The sequence below is a fragment of the Aedes albopictus genome, chromosome 3 (assembly GCF_035046485.1).
Source record: "Aedes albopictus strain Foshan chromosome 3, AalbF5, whole genome shotgun sequence".
NCBI lineage: Eukaryota > Metazoa > Arthropoda > Insecta > Diptera > Culicidae > Aedes > Aedes albopictus.
In genome coordinates, this window is record NC_085138.1 from 2449411 (window position 1) to 2473665 (window position 24255).

Sequence of the window (24255 nt, forward strand, 5' to 3'; positions counted from 1 at the left end):
CTTCTAGATTTCTTCAATAATTATGTAAGGAATTCCTGCAGCAGATTATTTCAGAACACCGGTGTTACTTGCATTGAACATTTATTTGGGAATTGGAAACTTCTATTATTACTTTAAGAACTTCTTCGGTAATTCCTTTGGAAATTAATTCGGCAATACTTCTAGAGCTTACCTTCGGGAATTTCTTTGAAAAAAAAAACTCTGGTGGTTCTTTAAAAAATCTGTTACTGCAATTACTTTTGGAATTCTTTCTAAATTTTCTTCAGAAATGCCTTCGAAAATTCTTTGAGAAATTCTTCGAAATTTTTTGTGAATGTTTGTGGAAATTGTTATAGAACATATTTTGGCAATTTACTGTGAGATTGAATTCGGCCAATTTATTCAAAAAGAATTACTTTTTTCATCAGGAATTCCTCTGGTAGTTTATGAATTCTCTTGGCAACTACTTTGAAAGCTCAAAGGTAATTTTGATGATTTTTTTTTCGGCAATTTCTTTTAGAAATTTTCAGAAAATTTTCCATGAATTTCATTGGATTTTATTTAACCATTCAGCACGCGCGCTGTTGTAAAAAGTACAACACTACCGAAAAACCTCGCTCGTCGTATGCGGCACGAGCGCGGTGCAGTTTCGGTTGCTTGATGGCGCGCGTCCTCGAAGGTTAAGCAAGTTCATTTGAGGATTTTTGAATTTCCAGTTCAGCAATATTTGGAACCAATAAATTTATATACAATAAAATCATAAACGATTACAAAAGTAATCACAATAAAATTGCCTGAGAAATTTTCAAAATAACTGAAAAAGAAATTGTTAAAATAATTACGGAGGAATAGCCATTGAAATATGAAAAAAAAATCAAAAAAAAAAAAATGGTATTGGGCATTCCCAAGAAACGTAACTAGCTGATTATCAGTTTCTTAAACTATAGTTTGCTTAAGAGTGGTTTGTTCCTCTCCTAAAATGCTTAAATGTGCTTTTAGCTTAAAAAAAACAATGCCTAAGGAACCTTCAAAGAAATGGCCCTACAGCGGTTTAGCAAATACGGAGCCGTGTGTTCTCGAATCCCACCAGAACGCGATTTTATTCCACAAATTCATCTCTCATTTAGTCAATTAGCAACAGTCTGTGTCTTCTAATTATTTACAAGTTTTTCCCGTACATTCCTATGAAATTTCACTAGAGATTCCTCTAGTAATACCTCCTAGGGTTTTTCTGGACATTCCAACTTTTCTCGAAATTCGTTTAGGGATTTCTCTAGAGATTTCTATTGGGATTCCTTCAGCTAGAATTCCTTGGAGAAGGCCAAGAGGAGTTCCAGGTACCATGATTAATTTCCAGAGTAATCCATGAATTCCTGGATGAGTCTTTAGAAAAATCCCTGGAAGAATCAAAGGCATTTATGGAAATATCCTATGAAAACTGCCAAGAAGAATCCCGGCAAGAATTCCAGGAGAAATCTCCAGAGGGATTCCTGCAGGTATCACAGTAAAAATTTCTTGAGGAGACCTAGGAGGCATTCCTGAAACATTAGAAGCAGCAGGAATCGCTTATGGAATCCTAGGAAAAGTTCCTGGACGAAAGTCAAGAGGAGTTCCTGGAGAAGCCCTACAAGAAATATTTGGAGAAATCCCAGATTTTTTTTAGGATTTTCAGGAGGACATACCTGAGGTACTTCTGCAAGAGTGTGAAGAATTAGCCTAAGTTAAAATTCACGAATAAAAAAAAAACTTCTGCAAGACTCCTAGGAGATCCCAGCAAGTTTTTGATGGAATCCCTGGAGAATTCTTACAAGAATACCTAGAAGAATTCTGGGAGGTATTACAGTAAGAATGACTGGAGGAGTCCTAGGAGGAATTGCTGGAAGAACCACAGCAGGAATAGCTTGAGAAATCCAGTTGAAATTCCTGGATGAAGGCCAAGAGGAATTCCTGTAGGAATTTATGAAAGAATCCGTGGACAAAATATCTTGGATAAAAATTCCTAGAGGAATCACCGGAGAGTTTCTGAAGAAATCGCAGGAAAAATCACAGGAGGTATTCTTAGAAGGATTCTGGGATGTAACACTGAAGAAAGCTCAGCAGAAATCCTAGAAGGAATTGCTGGAGAAAACTGTACAGGAATTTCTAAAGAAACCCCATTAGAAATGCCGGGGGAATCCAAAGAAAAAAATCCTTGGAATACCTAGAGAAGTAACTGCAAGAACCGGTAGAGGTATTCTGGAAGAATCTATAGAGAATGCCCTGAAGGAATTTCAGGAAGATTTTCTGAAAGAATCTCAGGAAGAATTCCAGCCATAATGCTAGGACAAATTCGTATAGGAATCACTAGGAAGAATTTCTGGACGTATCATAGTAAGAATTTCTGGAGGAATTGCTGGAAGAATCACAGCAGGAGTTGTTTGAGGTTTTCTTGGAGAAAGGCCAAAAAGTGTTTCTACAGGAATTCCATGAGGATTTTCTGGCGGAACATTTGGATAAAATCTCTGGATGAATTCCTGGGTGAATCCTTGGAGAAATCCCTGGTGGAGCAACCAAAGAATTTCTCAAAAAAAAAAATCCAGGAAGATTGCCTGGAAAGATCTCAGCAAAAAAGCCAGAAGAAAGCCTTAGAAGAATCCGTAGCATAATTTCTAAAGTACCACAGTTAGAATTTCTGGAGGAAGAATAGCTGGAAGAACCGCATGAATTGCTTGAGCAGTCACAGCTGGAATATCTGGAGGAATTCCTAGAACTCTGGGAGCTATCATAGGAGAAATATTTAGAGAAATCCTAGAATCATCAATGCCTGGGATATCTTAAGAGAAGTTACTCTAACAAATTCCTGGAGGAATACCTACAGTTCTCCTTGAAAGAATCGGTAGAAGTATACTGGACCCGAGCAGAGGAAAATATCAAAATAATAACAACGGAATCACAAAACCTGTTTTTATATATCGGTTTGTTATTATTAACTTATTAAGTCATCACCGTTCCATAACATGTTCTGTTGGGCAATCTTATTTTATTATGATCGTGCTCTTGGTATATTTTCTTTAAATTACATTTCAATAACATGTTTTATTGTAGCACAAGTTCAGTTATTATTGTGTCATTGAGACTAGTACAAATATTTGATCGTTAATATTACAACATAACTAGCTCTGCAATCAAAACTACACCATTCGAGATTTTCGTTGTTCACAGCATTCCGTGAGGAACTGTAAGAGAAAATATTATTTTGTCATCAGTTCCTCTTCTTACTGACATTACGTTACAGTGCCAACTTATCAGTCTTTTTTTTTATAATCACTTTGAAAAGTATACCTGTTTTTTTGTCCCAGTTTCAGTTAATTATGAATACGAAAATAGAGATTGTAATAGAGTGTTAGCCATTTTATGAAACATTTTGGATCAACTGGTGGAATTCAACGACGAACAACACATTTTCGACAAAAATGTAAAAAAAATAAGTCATCAAGAACTCCATTGATTATTTTTAGACATTTTATTTTTATTGATTTCACTGCATCGAGCCCACTTTGATTAACTAGGATAAATGTGTCAATCAATGAGGTAATAATGTAAATTATTCTTATAAACAATGAACCACCTAATAAAGGGTTTCAAAACGACGGTAGTTTTTCTTCATAAGTTGTTTGGAAAATAAACGAGAACTATTGTTTCTCTCTGTTTTCGATAAGAAATCGCTTGCGACAACAATAGCGTCCCATCTATGAATGAAACATTGAACAATAGATCCTATTGTTGCGTATCCCATTGAATGCATATGGGACTTTGGAGAAGTTCCTATCCGCAACAGAAATAAAGCAAATTTTTGTTTTCAGATTGTTATCAATAACGTATTCATACGCCGAGATGAACCAGCCTTGGGCTGAAAATCTCGTTAGACCAAGCCCACGCATGGGCTCCATCAAGCGTTTTAACGTTAAGTAGAGCCGCGAACAAAGACGCGAACCGCACCGGTCGCTGCTAAGAAGGGCTCGAAAACGAAAAGTTTACGTACGGTTCGTAACGGGGCTTAGAATTTAGAGACAAGCAAACTACGGTCTCTATCCGTAGGCTCGTGCGCTCTCTCGCGTTTAACTCTCTGGGTAGCGTAAAGAGAAGACGAAAGAACATTCGTTCTATTCCGTTCATATATGTAGTTTGTAGAGAATGATTTTCCAGTTTTGTGTAGGTAATTTACATATTTTAGTTTGTATAAATATTGATATTTATTCTTGCTTTGAAATTTCCAACGAAATAATATCATAGATCATTACATCAAAAACATAACAATTTATCTGATATACAATAGTGATAGAGTGACAATATAAATGCAGAAAAATAATAGATTGAAACAGACAAGTTTTGATTAAGTATGTTTTGAATAAAGTTTTCCTTTCTTCGCCGATCATACCATACATATCGAAAATGTATTAATGTGTCATAATGCATCACTGAGCTTTCATGGGAATCATCGAGTTTTTGCTTTTCAATGATTATTTGCCTCGTGTTTTTGAAGTGATAAAAAATTGACAATTCTGCAGCAACGCCATTGAAAAAGTATCATCGCAATCACTGCGAGTGAGCATATAGGATGATACATTTTCATACAAATATTCGCTTTCATGGCTGAGAATTATGTATCACTTTGAAAATTCGAGCATCATATCCAGCATGACTGCCGATGCTGATGACGCCGTAAAAAGCCTTAATTTTCACTTAAAAGTAGCTGCGATTGTTCTAAATTGCACCTTCAATTTTTTATTCGGCCGATCGTTTTCAAACTTATATTTGAAGAACTTATATTGAATAGTGATTCAGTTCGGTTACTTTGATACATGTGTCATATCTCTGATACGGTGCAATCATCAATATTGACAAGGACAGTAATTGGGCGTGATCTTACACACGGAACCGCCAAACTACCCAAATTTGAGTTCTTTTGACGCAACCCCATAGTTTGGCCCAATAACTCAAATTTGAGTAAATAGATTAAGTAAGATTGAGTAATAAGATTAATTAACTACCTAGTGTGAGAGGTAGTTTGCCTTTAACTTCAGCAAAAAAATATACTCAAGAGTAGGTAAATTCAGCCCAAACGTGAGTTTTTTCAACCCAATTTCGACAAAAACGGCATCCAAAATTGGCATATTGGGCCAAAGTACCCCAAGTGGGTCGATGTAGCTTGCTTTGTTTTTGACAACATTGGTTGGAGAAAAAGAGAAAACTACCTAACTTTTGGTAGAAAATTTAAACGATATACTTACTTTTGAGTAAAATAAACTAAAAAAATAGGTAGTTTTAGTTATCCGTGCACGATTACTTTCCAGGGTGCTTCCTCGTACTGTATTAGATTAGATAAAAGTAGTTACGATTGTTTAGAGATTCTTGTGGATATGGATTCATTCAAAATTTGAATATTAAATATTACGTAACGCAAGATTTTGTAGTTTTCGATCGCCTCCCTTCCAAACGTAGCAACTTTTGTATGGGAAATATCGAAATTTTATATGAAGCGTAACACAGCGCTAAACCAACTCCCCCTCTCACAATACCTTTGCGTAATTGAATGAATCCTATGTAACTCAGTCCAGAAATTACAGAAAAAGTGCAGATATTTTTTGTAAAAAAATTAAACCATACCGATATAAATCTAGACAGTATTTACTATGACCAAAAATATTTACCTACGCGAAGTTGTAAAGGAGACAACTACATTATGAATGTATTTTACACACACGTCCAGAAAATTGCAAAAAAAAAATGCAAGGGATGTTATTACTCAATAAACCTTAATATAAAAAAATGCTCAAAAGCTCAAATTCAGATATATTATTTGCGGGCTGATATTTTTTTTGCGAGAAAGGCAACATGGATATCGAAGAGATAAACATTATTTTAGACAAAAGTTAACCTACAAGCCGTACAGTAAGTCAATTATATTATTAACTAAAAAAAAGGATTGCGGGATTAAATCCAATAACACACTCCTGAGAAAATGTTATCTTTAAACATAGCAAAGAACAGTTCTTACTTTTATCCAACACCCTCTCCTTGAAAAAAAATACTGCTCAGATTATTTACCAGAATAAAATTTGCAATGACACCACAGATGATTAACAATGCAAAAACCGATGATTGGGTAAGTGTGCCGATCGTTGTGGTAATAAGGTAAATTAATTAAAAAAATATGATCTTTTTATCTAATGAAGGGTTTCAAAACGTTAGTAGGTAGTTTTCTATCCAAATTTGCCCGGAAAAATATGAAAACTATCGTTTCTCTCTGTTTTCGATCAAAAATCGCATACCACAACAATAGGCACACTGTTCCTATTATGGAGGTAAAATTTAATTTCGGTTCCTAATGTTGCGGTATCCCATTGAAATCATATGGGATACCGCAACATTAGGAACACTACCGCAACAATAGGAACACGGCAGCAGAAATATTAAGGAAAATATTTTTTTAATAGATTTTTGGGCAAATCTTAAGCACACAAAAAGTGCAATCTCATAATTTAAGCATAATACATCTATTAAAAATGCCTTTTGGTAACATTTCAGTCGAAAAAGTGTTCAAACGCCAATACCGCAACATTAGGTACTACCACAACGAAGGGAACAATTACCCTATGGATGGAATAGACACGACCGGTGCGCAAAGGCGACCGATAATTATTTTACTCACATGGAAACGAACGACCGGTGCGAAAATGGGTGGGTAACGGAATTAAAAATCGTTAACGACGTGCTGTTTCGTGTGTAGTATGGAGCCCACGCGTGGGCTTGGTCTTAATAAAGATAATAATAATATCGTATTCAAATCAAAATTTGTTATTGAAATATTTTCAAAATTCGCTGTTATTTAGTTGTTTTTGAAACTAACAAAACATGTTATTAAGGACAGACTTGTTGGAATCCCAATATGGCCACCACAATGGCCGACTATGGCACCTACTCACGATTTTGAGAGCACAAATCTCTTCGTAAACAAAACCAGCGCACCTGAGCTTCTTATTTTAAACTTATTACAAGTGAGCAGGAACAGAATAATAAAATGCATTGTTGATTGAAGCTTGCTTCTTGAGATTTGTGCGTCTGAAGTGTTGATGCACTGTGGAACCGGGATTTCATGACGTTTGTCCTTAAACAGGTCTTCCAGGAACATTTTTTTATTATAATATTTGTTATTTTGCCGCTTATGACAGACAAGTTTATAACAGGATATGTTATGTAAATAACATGAAAATAACTCTTTCCGCTACTCAGTTATTTTTCCAAAATAACACATTTTATTATGCTGTTGTTATTCCCTTCTGCTCGGGGAGGATCAGGGAATCGCAGGAGGAATTTCTGGAGGAATCTCAGGAAGATTTTCCGAAAGTATTGCAGCAAGTAATTATGCCAGGAGAAATCCCTAGAAGTATTTATGAAGGAGTCCTAATGGGAATTGCATGAAGAATTCCAGCTTAAATTTATGAAAGAAGGACAATAGAAGTTCTTGGGGAAATCCCCTGTGGAATTTCTGGAAGAACCTCTGCAGAAAGTCCTGGATATGTCCTTGAAAAAATGTATGGAAGAATCAATGAAGGGATGTTATATAAAAATCTCAGGGAGATCTTCCGGAAGAACTTTCCTAGTAGAATTCCAGAAGACATCACAGTGAGAATTTTTAGAGAAGAAGAGAAATCGCTGGAAGAAACGCAGCAGGAGTTATTTGAGAAATCCTAGCCACAATTCCCGGATGAAGGCGCCTGGAGGAATTCCATGAGAAATTTCTGGAAGAATCTCAGAATAAAATCTCTGAATGAAATCACTGATGGAATTCCTGGAAGAATCACCGGAGGAGCTTCTGAAAGGATCCCAGGAAGATTGCTTGAATAATTCTACCAGAAATTCCTGAAGAAATCCTAATAGAAATTTTTAGAGGAAGCCTTAGAAGAATTCCGACAAGAATCATAGTAAGAATTTCCAAAGAAATCCTAGCAGAATTTACTGGATCAATCTCTGCAGAAATTTCTTGTATGTATAACCCCATCAGGAGTGCCTGGAGTATCCCAAGGGAAGTTTATTAAAGAAATATCGAGAGGAATCCATAAAGAAAGGCTAGAGAAATCACTGTAAGAATAGAGGTATTTCAGGAGGAATCTATGGAGAAGTCCGTTGATTGTTCTTACCAATATCCAAAACATCAAAACGTACAACAGTTATATAAGTAATTCCGGGTGTGCTTTAGTTTTATTCAAATGTGCCATTAATAAATATTGGAATTATTGTGTAAAATTTTAAATTTTTGGTGACTGTCAAGGAAAAAATTCTAGGGGGTGCCAAATTTGTTCTAGGGGGTGCCAGGCACCCCTGGAACCCCCCTAGCTACGCCAATGCCAATGGCGCTAAACTAAAGCCAGGATACGAGGAATGAATGCCTGTATCCCGTCCAAGGAGAAAAGACGCCAACTATAACAGACTGTGAGTTAACTTTCTTAGCTGCATTACTCCCAACAATTTAGAATAGTTTTCATATTTTTCCAAGCCAATTTGGGTAGAAAACTACCGACTAACGTTTAGAAAACCCTTCATTAGGTGGTACGATCATTTTTCTTAAATTAATATGATATATGTGTTCTAAATATGACTGTAGTACCAATTATTCGCCATAGTTGATTTTCATCCTTTATCGATGTAAATCAACAAGAAACAACAGATCACGTTCACAAAAGATGGTTGCACTCATTCAAACTTCTCAATTTGCTCAAATTATGATATAAATAAATCATTTTCCTTAAAGTTTCGACTTCCTTGCACCCTTTTTTGCCATAGTGAACCAGTTATGGTCAATCCCATAAGTAATGCATGCAAATAGTGTGAAAAGAACCGAGGTTAAAAAATGCATCCATAACTTGTACAGAGTTCCTATCATTGGCACACGTTGTAATAAATACTGAAAGTAGTTTTGGCTCTGTTTCTATATTTTTCCTATTAAGTATGGTAACTAAGCTATCTTTTAACATATTGGTCTTTTAACATCGTTGGTCTGCTCGTTATTTTTGTACAAATAGTTTTCCTTAGGTAGTGCCATAGTTGGTACAGGCACCCTACATTTTCACCACAACGATGGGCACACTTACTCTATCTCTGATATTAATACTGACAAAAAAATATCAGAAGAAATTTTGATATTTCCAGGATGCTGAAAACACTAGTTAGATTAAAATTGAATAGAACGTGAAGATATATCTGGGTCACTGAGTGTTCTGTGTGTTGTTGTCTGGGACAAAGCATACTCCGCACCTTATAAGGCGCAACACTATAACACTAACTATACTAAATATAACTAACACTATAGTGTTATATGAATATTTTCACCTAACTGTAACTTATTTTTTTATTCTTAAAAATTTGTATGGTAGTTGTATGACTTCAAAACGGTATGTTTCAGTGTACAAAAGTTCAAGTAAATGAGCACAGTGCAACCGTCTAGGGTTAGGGCGGGAGATCGAAGTAGGCTTCGCCGCGAACGGACGCGTTTACGCTTTGCTTGTCACGTTTTTTCGCGTTCCCGTTTGGTGTGATTATAGTGAAAATTTGGCTGGTGCTACGCCATCCGGAAGCAATACGCGTGCGATTTACGGTGTTAGATGCGGCATTGGATTACAGTACAGGATTCAATTAGTACAAAAGCTGGCAGTAGTGAAAATTAGCCACTGATTGAGCTGACAGGATAGTAGCACTTCCCGTAAAAGAAGCGAGACTCGCGGAACGGTAAGCCAAGAAATTCAGTGCTAATCAAGTGATATGGAATAATTTGTTTCCATGCATGTGGCGAAATGGCATGAGAAGATTGAAGTGATACATTAGTTGACCAGTAAAAATAAAGAAGGATTGGAATCTGGAAGAATGTGGCATTCGTGCGTAGGTTTCGTTAAATGTGTGTCAAATGAAAAGACAAGCCTGTCGCGTTTTTTTTTTTTTTTTTTTTTTTTTTCATTGTCATTCTAAAATTTCCGTATGTACTCAATGAATGTTTAAAACAAAAAGTGCTAGTGCAAAAAATCATATCAATTATTAAATTATGGATTTGTCCTGCTGAAACAAAAATGCACTATTTATGTTACGTATTTCGTATTTCGTATTTCGTATTTCGTTGGATTGGTAAAGTACCTGTGAGACAGACAACAGGCGGAAGTGGCTTATTATGTTTAAAAAAAGGAAGAAAATGGTGTCGCCAAGAAAAAAAAATCTTTCCTAGCGGAATAGACAAAATTTGTTTACAACATGCAAAGGATTGTTTTTCGTCCGAGTGTTTTATGTTATAGATTTTTCGGTTGGGGTTTGGTTACTGTCCGCAAAGTTGCAATTTAGACAAAAATAGTAAACAGTTTACATACATCTAACGCGTGATTCAACGATGATTGAGCGTATCGAGGTGAAATGCAAGAAAATGCAAGTGCAATCGAATCAGTTGACAGATGAACGGTAACATAAAAAAGGCAGTGCCGTCTTGGATGAATTTCGTTTGGGGCATGTTCCAAATTACTAAATTCAAGAAACATTGGAGTAAAAGGTGGTTGAAGCTATGGTGTTGATGGTCATGGATGATCGTGACAGGATGTTGGGATCGACTTCCGGTTGAAATTTGGTGAGATCAGTCTGATTTTCAATATATATTATATCTTTCTTTTTATTATATTTTAAGACTAAATTTAGAATGCATTTGCGGGGGATAGGTTGTATTTTTTTGTTTCATTTCAGAGAGCGAGTAATGGCGCTTAAGCCTAGGCATAAGGGCCAGGACACGGACCAAATACCTGTGTTCCATCCCAGGAAGCGTAGGACCAAGGGGTGACATTAACTTTCTTAGCATCGTCACCCCCATCGATTTTCACGTATTTTACTTTTAAAAAAGCTGAGCGGTTGGTACGAGATGTCCCCACTCAATGGCTTCATTGTAAAACCAATAACGCTGCACAGTAGGCCTGGCCGCTTTAATGCTTGTAATGCATCTCCGATGTACTGCAAGCATTAATAATGACAAGAAAAATGATAGAATTAGTCGATTCTATAATTTTCCAGGATTCTTTCAATGAATGGCTGTGTATGTGTAGACTAGACTAGACTAGACTAGACAGTGCAACCGTCTAGGGTTAGGGCTTAAATCACAGCTGTTTTATCACTTTCCTACACTAAATGACCATCGTATTGATGCTATTAATAATGCGTTGACCTAATCCCATTTCATGATCCCTGGATAATCCGGCACAACCCGAAACATCGAAAGAACATCAAGCGTAGTAGGTATGCTTGTCTGTCGTCCTCGTCATATCCTTTCCCTCGACAATCGACATACAAATGGAAAAGGATCCTGTCACCCGCCGTTAATCCCGGACGCGTGCGAGCACTTATCACAACCCGACGGGAGGCGTCAAAACAATTAGCACCAATAGGCACCACCACCGCCGGCAACGTGTTCGATTCTTAACAAAGCAGCAAACGACTCACCTGTCACAGATGCATTGTCACTCAGCCGGTTCGGGGGCGTATGGGCAGGCGTGTGATGATGGTGATGGTCACTGATGGTAGTTCCCGTTAATCCACCGTACAGGGCACTGAAATCCTCCGGCGTGCTGCTGCACTTCCGTTGAAGGGATTTATCGGCGGCAGTTGCTTGACCTCCCGCGGGTCCTCCACCCGGCGCTCGGTTTTCCTGTGATAATCCTAGCAGGCGGTTTTCGTGCGATCCTATCCCCATCAGTCGGTTGTCCTGCAGTGACATGAACTTCGAGTCTTGGGCATTGTGCTGAAGGTTTCCGTGCGAAAGACTGTGATCATCTAGTAGGCCTTGCTGGAGACCTAGCAGACCGCCCACGAGGTTCGGCCGGAGGTCGTCCATCAGTTTACCCGTTTGGCCGCCGGTTGCACACGTGGCACCTGTTCCGGTGAAATTCAGCTGCCGGCTAAAGATCGCGGGGAAGATGTTGAACTGCTGCGAATCGGGACTGGCCGGACTTAATCCAGACGGGGGTGCACCACTGCCGCCGCTACCAATACCAGCCGGGCCGGAATCGGCACAGCCGTTTTTGAAATCCAACTTGGTGCCGAGGGGATTGTAGTGCCCGGCCGTCGAGGAATACTCCCTATTCAACACCGGAGAGCAACAATCCGACGGTAGATACAGTTTGAATCCGGATGGTGTACACGCGACGGTAAAAGTTACGGCAAGGTATCCTTGGTATTCACGACTTGGGTTCACTTACTTTTGCACCGCTGTTAATCCATATTGTTTCGTACCACAAGCAATAGTTAAACTAATTTGGTTCACTTGCCGCAATACTCGGCTTTCTTTCACAAGGCGTCACAGGGTTTGCTATAATCCACGTAGATCTACACTAAACACCCCAAATTCGATTACCGCAACTTCGTCCCACCGCTTGAGTCACGTTTCATCAGACGCTTAAAAATTTTCCCTTTCAACGTCAAGGTTATCGGGGTTCGCCATTGGTGGTACCCGGACTGATCGTAATCATCTGAGACATATCGAATTAATTTATGGAAATCTCAAGTAGATAATAGTATCACTTCAATTTAGTTACGTATATTTTTATCAGGACCTTCGTTTTGCGGCAGCTCGCCGCAGTCTGTTTCTCTCTGAGACTGTGAGTGCTGTGTATGTGTAACGGCTTCGAGTGGAGTGTGGAGAAGAGCAACTACTATACCGAAGGGGGGCCACTACTTGTGAAAATCCTCGGAGTCGAGAGTCTAAAGTTGGACAATTTTCTCGAGCTGAATTCCGCGACCGGTCGTCGTTGTCTCGGCGGCGTCGTAGCACGATGCAAGAGTCGATCGGACTGAAAATGAAATGCTGGAAAGTAACAAAATTAATATCATCTGATGTGGCTGACGACACGCCGAGGGTCCAGGGATTCACGACGGTTGTGGGCCCGAAGGAATGAGCGGGGCAGGTTGGCAGGATATGTTTATCCTTCGCTTTCCGTTCGTTCCGAAACCGATGGCCGATTATGGAGGGCTGCGGAAGCGAGTTTGTTGGGATAAGAGCGAAAGGGATCACAGTAGGCTGATACGTTCCGCGCTGTGTTTGTTGTGTGCGTGAATTTGCTGGCGCGGCCTACTGTTATCCTTGTTGCACAAGCTGATGATAGAGAGATGGCTTTATGGAGGGTCGTTCAGAGCATGCGCTTCGTAGAGTTTGAATGTGTGCGGAGTAGAAAGAGAAGATCGAATTCCCATGAGGAGAAATGTCCTGGCGTAAAAAATTGACCAATCATTTCAAGCTAATGTATAAACTGGGTTGCCAGGGTAACACATGCGATTCAAGGATACTAGCCTACTAGTGAGTGTTGGTTCGGAGTTGTGGACGTGTGTGGGCGCAAGACCTGACTATCAGTCGTTTTGGGGGAAAACAATGAAACGATGAGCAGTAGAGCTAACCGTAACAAAATGGTGGTTTATTCTTGCCCGAGGCGCTGTCGGCTGTATAGCTGTAGTCTAATTTGCAAAATAATATATTTGTTTTGTTATCCCGATATTGCCCGCTGTCTACGCGTAGATTGTCTCTCTGGAGACGAGTCAAGATGAAAATATAGATTGAAAAAACGAGCGGATGGTTGGTGTGTTGCTGCTGAGGGGTGAGGAGTTTTGTTGTTGAATGGCATCAGACAGGTACCAGTCAGTCATCTCGCGCCAATATGTTTCGATCTCGAGCAGCTACTGGGAATGGTTGAACTGTGGATAGTGGATTTTATGTAATGTTTTCTCTTGAAACCTGCTGAAGTCATAGACCAAATAGTTTGATATCATGTCTTCGTTAATTATTGGAGAGAACGCTTTTGAACCATCCTAAATTATGGACAAAAAGCATAATTGCATCGTGTTAATTTGGATTTAGAAAAAGTCGTATTGTATGTAATTATACAGCCGTTTGAACTTCACAAATTCAATTCGATTACAGGTATGTTCCGTTTTTGTCACTATTCGTTTTTATCACTATCCGTTTTTGTCACTATCCGAATTCGTCAACATTTCATTCCGTTTTTGTCAACACTAAAATTTTTGTCAAATTTGTTTCCTCGAACACGAGTTTTTTATAGTTTAACATCAATCTCGGGGCAATGCATCAATGAATGAATTTGAAGCAATCACCAATGATGACAAAGAAGACGTATACGCCACAGTAGCTTTCAACACATTCTAAATTCAGCTGTAAATAATGTTAATTCACGCTTTCTCTCACGCATAATTTTTCTTCTTATGAGAAAAAATAAACCAATAGTCCAATAGAAAAATTAAACCGAGCCAATTTTATTAATGAAAATCTGACAGGAGGTAACAGGTGAATATCAATCATTTTCCAAGTGTAACATAAGTAGCCAATCATCATAGATCAATAATAGATGGGATGTGCTTATAGAACCATCAAAGGACGGACTCGATTATCCGGCAAAAATCACCTAGGATAATCAAACAATTTTTTTTTATTTCATTAGCTTTATTGTATTAGGACACCTTAAATGGTGTTCCTTCCGGGGTTGCTCTCGGATGTCCATCTGGGTATTCCTCCAAGAACTTCCTTCTGAAGTTCCTTCTTCTCCTCTTCATCTTTACGGATCTACGTACCAACCGGAACTTGGTCTGCCTCTTCAAGTGTTATTCGAGAGATTTACCAGTTTAAGACTTTCTTTGCCTGTCATTGCCTGAATTTTTATACAATTAGGGACAATGGAAATTCGCGATTTCGCGGAAGCCGCGAAATCCGCGAAATTGGGCCTTGATTGCGAAATGCTGCGAAATCTGGCAGATTTGAGAAAACACCCTACAAATTGTACAGCAAAAATTATCTGTTAGCTTTTGACAGTAAAGAGTAATTTACGATTCCTTATCTGCATTATAAAAACTTTTCTTACCTATCTGATTTTCATCAAACTTAATACTTTTTCGATGAATTTATGATTGCTCTTCACAAAATTTAAATTAACTTTTCATTTGGTCTTCAAAATTGAAGCTTTCCTCAACAAAACGGTCAAAAATATGAGTCCGCGAAATTGCCGCGAAATTCACAATAGCAGCCCGCGAAATTTGTGAAATTTTGCCGCGAATTTCCATTGTCCCTAACAATAATCTTTGTTATAAGACTGTTTTAAGTGAATATTTCACGCGATTTTTTACACGGTTTACTTGAAATTACGCAATGTGCTGAATTCTTTTCCCCTGGTCGCTATTTCTTCCCGACGGGGCTTAAATTTCTACCTACTTGGTTTTCTTCAGTAATTCCTACTAGCGATTCTACCTTGTATTCCTCCAGATTCCTTAATGGATTTCTTCTGAGAAATCGCTAGGAAATAATTTAGAAGTTCCTTTAGGTGAATTAGTCTTTCAGAAATAAGTTTCTCTAGGAAAGAGGAATCTAGGATCTTGGAAAGCAATCAGGAGATTTCTCCAGCATCTCCTGAAGGGTTCCCAGAAGAAACTAAGGATTCCCAAAAAATCCTAAAGAAATCCCATCAGTTCTGAAAGCATCCTTCGAGAAACAATTGGCTAGTTTCTGGAAAGAATTTATGTAGGATTCCTAGGTGGAATTTCTCAAGGATACCCACAAGTAACTTCTCGAGGATTCTCAGGAATAACTCCCTGGAAATTTCTATACAGAACATCAGCAGGGCTCCCTGAAGAAACTTCTGGAGGATTTGAGGAAAGAATTCCTGGAAGATTACTAGACTAAATTTCTGGGAGATTCCCAGTAAACGCAGTAAGAAATCGGGGAGAATTATTATTATATCATCTTTATTAACGAGATTTTCAGACCAAGACTGATGCATCTAGCAGTCATGAAAAATAACAAAAATAAAAGATGGAATCTACTTGGAAAATCTCTTGGAAGTATTCCTAATAAAAGTTCCAGTAGGTATAGGTGTTTCTATTGCGCATAAATACCAAAACAAAGTCCTGTAGGAATCCTTCAAAGAAATGTTTGGATGGAGCACATTCCAGGGAAAAATATCATAAGAAGCTCTTTAAAGAATCCAGGGAAGAACTTCTGTTGAAAATCTTAAAAAACTGTTGAAGGAATCCCAGAAAGAAATTCTGGAGGAACCCCAGAAAGAATCCCTGGAGAAATACCAGAAAAAAATTCTGGAGGGATTTCAGAAAGTAATCTTGAAAGAATTCCCGTAGGAAATTCTGAAGAAATTGAGAAACTTCTATACAGGTCGGACTCGATTACCCGGAGTCGGGATTTAATGCTTTTCAAACACATAACTGGGGAACGGAAGGCTCCAAAAAGCTAAAACATGGACTTTTGTCAAGCCTACATCGATAAGTAATCAGTCAACATTTCAGCTTCTTTCAGCATACCGTTTGCGAGATATATTTTTGAGAAGCGCCAAAACACGACTCCGGATAATCGAAGCCGACCTGTATTTCAAAAGTAAAATCCTGGTGAGTCTCCAGAGCAACTTTTGGATGAATTTCAACAAAATGTCTAGGTTAAATCCCCGAATGATTTTCTTAGCCCACCTTGTGCATTAGGGCCATTCTAGACCCAAACCGCACACTACGTCAGCCAGCTGTTCTCAACATAATGCATAAGGAAGGTTAATTAATTCTAATTCCTGGTAAAATATTTGAAGAGATCCCCAAAGAAACTCCAGGAGGAATTAAAAAAAAAAAAGGCAACTAGGTTGATCCTAGGAGAAATTTTTGAAGAGGGGCAGAACCTCTTTTCTCTAAAAATTCTTATCGAATTCCAAAAGATAAACAGTCGGCATGGTACAAGGTTACCTAGAAGTACTCTGGAGGAACTTCTTGGGGAATTGAATATTCTGGAGATGTTACAAGTGATTGCTTAGAAAAATTCCTGCTGCTTTCCTAAAAGTATCCTACACGAAGCATTTATAGGAATCTGTGAAGATGATACTCATGGTGAAATGCCTTCTGGAAGGAAGTAAACATATCCTTTTTGTTAGGATATCTAAATTACGTTCCTGGAGAATTATCATTCCTGGAAGTATGTCATATTTTGAAACGTCGATCCGGGTACTGGAACTGTAATATGTGTCATTCTTGTGTTCAACGAAATTAAATTTACAAAAATGTGGTCACAAATGTAATGTAAACCTTTTGTCGGCGTCAAAAAAATGTAATTTGAACTGCTCAAAAACAACTAAATGTCATAGTAAACTGCATATTTTTACTTTTGGAATGTGTTCTACAGTAAAACTTCCTATTCATATTAAAATGTTGCAAAATATTTTGTCAAAGAAAATTATTCCGTTTTTATCACTATTCCGTTTTTGTCAACTGAAAATCGCGGACCGTGTTGATAAAAACGGAACATACCTGTACTAAAAATAACAAGATTTTATGCTTACTTGATTTGATGCTTCCGGTGACTGTAATTATGTCTTGATTGATTTACCTTTTCAAAGTGTAATTCCAAAATTTTAGTACATATTAATAACTTTTTTCAACACGAATGTTGTTGTTTTTCGGATTACCAACTGAAATGGTATGTTAGACATACGTAATGCCTGAAGTTCATAGGCACAATATGTGTTGAAAAATGGATAAATTGAGTGGAAAAAATGCGAAAAAATCCACACAGTTCTGGTGGGATTTGAACCCACGTCTCCCCAAGTTCGCTAGACAGGGCGCGTTATCCAACTCCGCCACAGAATTGTTACTTGTTCTGTGGCGGAGTTGGTTAACGCGCCCTGTCTAGCAAACTTGGGGAGACGTGGGTTCAAATCCTACCAGAACTACGTGGATTTTTTCGCAATTTTTCCACTCAATTTGTCAATTTTTCAACACATATTGTGCCTATGAACTTCAAACTTTTTTCAATTTTTTTCGAAAAATCGTTTATTTTTCGTCAAAAATGGTTCGTTGTAGCTATTTGCAAACAATTTTCAACAATCCAAATTAAAACTTTAATATATTGGGGTGCTTAGAAACAAATATAAAAAAATCAACATTTTTGGGAGAACTTGTAGCAGACAAGTACATTTATCTCCCAACACCCAACTAAAATGTGTTTTTGAAAACATCAAGAGGTCGTGTGCCTTTTTGGGTTAAAATCTTAATGTAAATTTCCCTTTTCTTCTTTTTCAAAAATAGGAAAAGTAAAAGAAGAAATAAATAAATATTTTAGTTCGATTTTTTCATTGTCATTGGATAAGTTGAGTTCTCAAATCGTCTATCTAGATAGAGCAATCACACATTCTCTTGTATCAATATCAAAATATTAGTAGGCCTTGTCATCAATGTTGTCCTTTCCAATTCAACCGCCTACTGTTTTAAACTTTGTGGTTGGAAAAACGGCTCATATCGTCTTGCTATAAGCCCTCGAGGTAATACAATGCATATTCATCGTGCGTCGCTTATCCCTGAGTTGCTGGCCGGGTGATGTTTCGTCCTGTCGTATTTTTATCCTCATTTATGCTCTTCGCCATTACCAGCCAGCCAACATCGTCAACATCATCGCCTAGGCCGGCGGCACTGGCGGCAGCAGCATAACTGTGCGAGATAGGAATGATAATTGATTTAAAGGCTTTATCCTTCGCCACCACTCTGCGCTCTGCGCCGCCTGATGGCCGCGTTTTGTATCCCGAAAGTTTCGTTCGACCGTTTGGGTTCAGAAATACGAGACAGCAGTCAGGGACATGTACGAGCTCCGATGTGGTCGTTTCTATTACAGTCTGGCGGTCACCCACCGACCCCTAGTCACACCCATGACCATACTGTTTCAGAGCAATACCGGAGCCAATGTCGTGCGTGATGAATCCTAGACGATGACGTTTCTAATGAACCGAACTATGGACCAACCAGCTGTAGAACGAACCGTGTGGTACCCACCTGTGCTTTACTTTTTTTGGTCTGATCAATAACAATAACAAACCGTAGCAGACGAAGCGGAAGAAGGTAACGAAATTTATACAATTCAATATTTGAAGATGGCTCAATCGTAAACGGACGTCCGCTCAATGATGCGGTGAAGTTCAGGGAATGGTTTGAAGAAGATGTGTGAATCGCAGTAAAATGGAAACATTAAATTTAGTAAAAATTGGAGTGATATTACTGAGTACCGTCTACTCCCATTGGTTTGAACGTTACCTCATACAAACCAACGGGGTACATATTCAATTTGAACGTCTAGTAACCCTGTGGGTATCGAAAAGTATACTGCTGGCAACCTTAGTTGCTGTTTTGTTTTGATTCCGCGTTCCGTTACACTCCATTCTATGAACAGAATGACGTTTGGACCATTTTTAGTTCAAACGATGTGCATATTAGCGGGGGTCATATTAAAAAGTGTTTAGATTAGAAACAGTCAAACCAACGGGGGTAGACGGTACATGTTTTCATCGTTTTGGTTGAGAGACATATTTCCCTTGCAGTATTCACTGAAACAAAAAAAAAATCTTAAAAACTTCATGTATACCGAAGTAACAAATCATATTCTATCTGTTTTTTGTATGCTTTATGACAGTTTTTGTCAATTTTCTCCAAGGACACCATGTTCTTACACTCATATTAACGGCGTGAAAGTGTTAGTACCTCCTACTGCTACCATACGATCGCATTTTTCGATCGTTTAGTATGAGTAACGTTTAGTACTAACAATCTCATGTCGTATATGATTGTTAGGATATGGCGTCCTTGGTGGAAATTGTCGGAAGTGAGTTATGGACAAATTTATTAAACGATTACGATTCAGTACATCCTTAGTTTTGCCAAAGCATAGCTTATTCTTATTGGTTTTGTCATTAATCCAGCCAAGCGCACTTATTCTTCATCATTTAAACTTGAGAGCATTTTTAAGAGACCCTCGTAGCTATCTCCAAAAACATATTCTTGAATAAATTTATTCTTATTGTCTCATATGAAAATATAATGAGATTGTAAATAGTTGATTTCCTTTTTTAATTTATTTAGTAATATATCGTTATAACAATAAAACTAAATCAATAATTCCTCACCATAACTCAGTTCGTGGCTGGAGTCCCCCACCCTCGGCCGCGTCCCACATTTGCCAGATCATTCTGCCCCTGGTCCGCCAATTTTTCACACTGAACTCCAGGTTTTCTTGTACCATCTGGAATTCAGATCTCTTGCGAACACCTGCTTAGCAGGGTTGTTGTCCGGCATTCTCATAACATGCCCTGATCATCATATCCTTCCAGCTTCTGTGATCTTCCTTGTTCATCCTTCGTCGCCGCCACACACCGTTCACCTGCACACCGCCAAAGGTGGTCCTAAGCACCCGTCGCCCGAACACTTGGAAGGCTTCCATGCCCTTCTCGAGCATAGTCCAGGTCCAGTGGCACAAATTTCCCAATATGGAGGAGAACGTGCCTCTGGAGCCGACTTACTGATACTGATAGTCCAGGTTTCGTGCCTGTAGTGACAGTGGCGTAGCTAGGAATTTGGGGGCCCGGTGCGGAAGCAAATTGGTAGGCGCCCATGAAAATTACATAATATGTACATATTTTACAATGATAAATCTATACATTCAACTGTCAAATGATCGCACTGTTGTATTTTGTACAAAACGTTGGAAAAATCTCGCTTTTTATACTCAGTATTCTAGTGTTGCTGGCAGTGATGGACAACGGAAGGGTGAAAATTATCTATCTTATCTTATTTTCTGTTTTCCTTTTTTTTTTCGTTAGCGCGAGATTTTTTTAAAAGAATTATGCCGAAAATATTTTACCAATTTATTTAGAAATTGCACCAAATAATCATTTATAAACGCTTTCAAAGATTGTTTTACTTTTTTCTTTAAAAAATCTTTCTTGAATAATAATTTGTCTTCAAAAAACTTTTAAGTTGTAAATTCAAGGATATCATTCAGTATTCCTCTAAAAGCAATCCTTCAGGAATGATATTATTATAATAAGCCTTATTAATGAGGCTTCCAGTCCCTTGGCTGGTTCACCTCAGACATGCAGGAATGTTTTTAAAAGTACTACAGAGTAATTCAAAAGATTCTTGCAAAGGCTTCATCGAGTTTTTCTCGATATTAGTTCAAGAACCTATCAATTATATCTCTGAGGATTCATTTAGAAGATCATCTAAAGAATTCATGAAAAATTCCAGAAAAAAAAAACACTACAAAAAAATTCACCAATGATTCATTTAGAACCAGATTTTCTTCCAAGAAATTACATCGGGATTCACTCAGAGGAAGAGAAGCCCTTCTAGGGTTTCTTTAAACATTCTTCCATTTCTTTCAGGGAATCCTCAAAATATTCCTTTGGTGATTTTCCACGAAAGCCAAGTATTGCTCCATAGCTTCTTCAAATTCTTCCCTCAAATAACTCTCTTAGATATTTCTCCAATAATTAAACTTCGAATTTCCTCAAGTATTCCTAACTTATCTTAGTGTCCTTTTAAAGATTTCTTAAGAATTATTTCCTAAGCTTACTTCAGAAATCTCACCAAAGATTCATTTTAAAACAAAAAATCTTCAAGGATTCTTCAAGAAGTTTATCTAAGGTTTTACTGAGAGATTCATCCTAGGATTTCTCCATTAATTAAACAAAATCTCCAAAGATTCCTACAGAAGAAATTGAATTATTTAAATTAAATTAATTAAATTAAATTTTTGGATGGACTTCTGTATGAGTTCTGTAGGAATTCTTTCGAAAAATCCTTCTGGACTTCCTCTAACGAATTTTTCAATATCCATCAACTAGTTTTCTCAAAGGTTCCTTCAGATTTTTTGCTAGTATTCCTCTGGGCACTTTTCAAATAAATTATATTCCGATTTTTCTAAGACTACCGTAATCCGGGGTCAAATTGATCACTTTAAAACAACTTTTGCGCATAACATCAATGGCAATTCAAATATTGCCAAAAGTATTTCTGTAAAGCCAATACCCTGTGGATCTCCATGGAACCATGTATTAGAATTTTTTTCAACAAATTTAAACTTTAAGTTTAATAACTCCAAAAATCAAAAAATTGAAAATGCCACTTTGGGGCGAAATTGATCAGTATACAATCAAGCATCGGTTGGAAAGGAGAATTTCCTTCTCCGCTTAATTTTGCTCTTCTGAAACCGAATAAAGCGTTTAAAATCTTATAACTAGTGAAATGAAATTTTATAATTTCCCTTTAAACGCCTAAAGGTAGGCGATTTCGTTTGAAATAAGTGATTTCTTTAACAATAAATGACTATTTCATCATAAATTGAACTTTTTTTTTTAACTATTTCAAGTTTAGAATAGCTACATAACTTCCCAACCAAGGCTCCACAAAACTGTTAAAACAGAGAATTTACGGGAGGTCCTATTAGCAATCGATTGTTTAGTGGCAATGATTTCAGCTAAATGAGAAATATATTGCAAATTCGTACAAAAAATAAGGCAAAACTAACTTTTTTCTAAAAAAATAAAAGTCTATACTCATCTCTAGACATATACGAATCAGATGACGTAAATAGTTTAAGATCATTACGACGCTTAAGAGTTCCTAGTATGGAATTACAATGTAGTACCCGAATGATCAATTTCACCCCGTTGATCAATTTGACCCCGGTTTACGGTACCTTCAAAATTCTTCCATGAAACCTTTTGAAAAATAATTCTAAGTTTCCATCACGCATCTCAATCAAGAGTTTCTCCAGAATTTATGATTGATTCCTCCAGAATTATTACGTTACTTTTAATATAATCCGTGCTCACTTCTAACAAATATACAAAAATAAGAAACAGAACGAAAAGCGCATCATTCGTTTGTTTTGAGTGGTATGAAAATGGGAGCATAAATAGTTAAATATTCAAAGAACAGATACCCTATCTTATCAAAACAAATAACTTCTCCAGAAGTCTCTCCAAGGATTTAGAAATTGTTCTAAGGTTATTAAAAATTCTAAAGGATTTCCTTCAAAGAAGCCTTTAGAAATTGCTCCCAAAATTCCTTCAGGATTTTTTCCGGAGATTTCTTTGTAGTTCATCCAATAAATTCTCTTGCGATTGGCCCGAAGATTCGTTCAGATTTTATTCAAGTTTCTTCAATTGGTTTCATTCATTCATTCCTAAACTGATTTTCCCAGGTATTTTACAAATTGATTTGTACAAGAAATCTTTTGGGATCTTTTTATGCAAGAATTTCTTCATGTATTTAATTACTACTGCAAGAGTTTTCCGGAGATTCTAACACAAATCCCTGCAAGAAATTCCATAGGAACTCCTCCAGAGAATGCACTGAGTGTTTTTGCTATTTTTTTTTTTTTAGAAATTCCTCTAATAAGCATATTCAAGGATACATAAATTCCTCCAATGAATACTTTAGAAACTCAAATTAAGAAATATATAAAAATTCTTTCAATTCCCACAGAAATTCCCCCAAGAAATTCTATCGAAATTTCTTCATACATTTTTAGGAAATTGTCTGTGATCTCTTCTGGTAATGATCTTAATTTTTTGGAAATTCTTTTGGTAGGGAAGTGGAACCATCTCGGCAGGGGTCCTATTTTGGGCACTTTTCTGCTATAACTTAGCCAATTGACACAATTTTTGGAACGCGATGAGATACGTATAGTATCTAGCCGTGTGCAAAATTTCAAGTTAATTGGTTTAGAATTGACTGAGTTATAGCGAAGAGTGCCTAAAATACCGGTCGCTGCCCAAGTTGTTCGCTACTATATGCCCTTGAGGTTTTTCTCGGTCGTTCCGTTGTAAATTCGTGGATTTATTTTTAATTTGCAAAAGTGTATCTCATAGAAGATCAACAGACGGAATTCCATAAAGAATTTTCAAATGAAATTTACAGAGGAATTACTAAAGGAACTTTCTGAGTAATTAGCAAAGAAGCTTTTAAAGGTTGCCACTTAAATTTACAAATGAATCGACTTAATAACTTTCAAAGTACCTGGCGAATGAATTTTGACATTGAACTATTGAAATAATTACAAAAGTAATTGTCAGGGTGTGATTTTACGACTGTGGATTCTACAGATTATAGGAATTTCTCGGCTCTGGCAGTCTGAGTGGGTAGCAAAAGGCTGTGTTGCTCCTACATCCTTTTTTTTTTTTTTTTTTTTTTGCTCCTACATCCGACGTTTCGGTTATATTTATTTAACCTTCTTCAGGGAATCTAAAATATTTGCAAAAACAATTTCCTAATTTACAACCCTATTTTCGAACATTTTTCCCATAGTGCTACTTACAGGAGTTAGCTTTTTTGTTAAGTTGTGTGAAGCTCTACATTTGTTTGTCCTGTAAATATCATGGCGGCCACTTTTGCTATGGCTATGAG

The 24255-nt window shown here is 37.4% G+C and overlaps 1 protein-coding gene across 1 annotated transcript in view; it reads right to left on the minus strand.

Moving 5' to 3' along the window:
• Positions 1-13917, minus strand: part of LOC109411232 (homeobox protein unc-42) — a 164419-nt gene extending 150502 nt beyond the window's left edge. The window contains exon 1 of the mRNA XM_019684743.3: positions 11482-13917. Within this exon, the coding sequence (XP_019540288.1) occupies positions 11482-11872 (391 nt within the window). The 5' untranslated portion in view covers positions 11873-13917. The remainder of the gene's footprint in view (positions 1-11481) is intronic.
• Positions 13918-24255: the final 10338 nt, after the last annotated feature.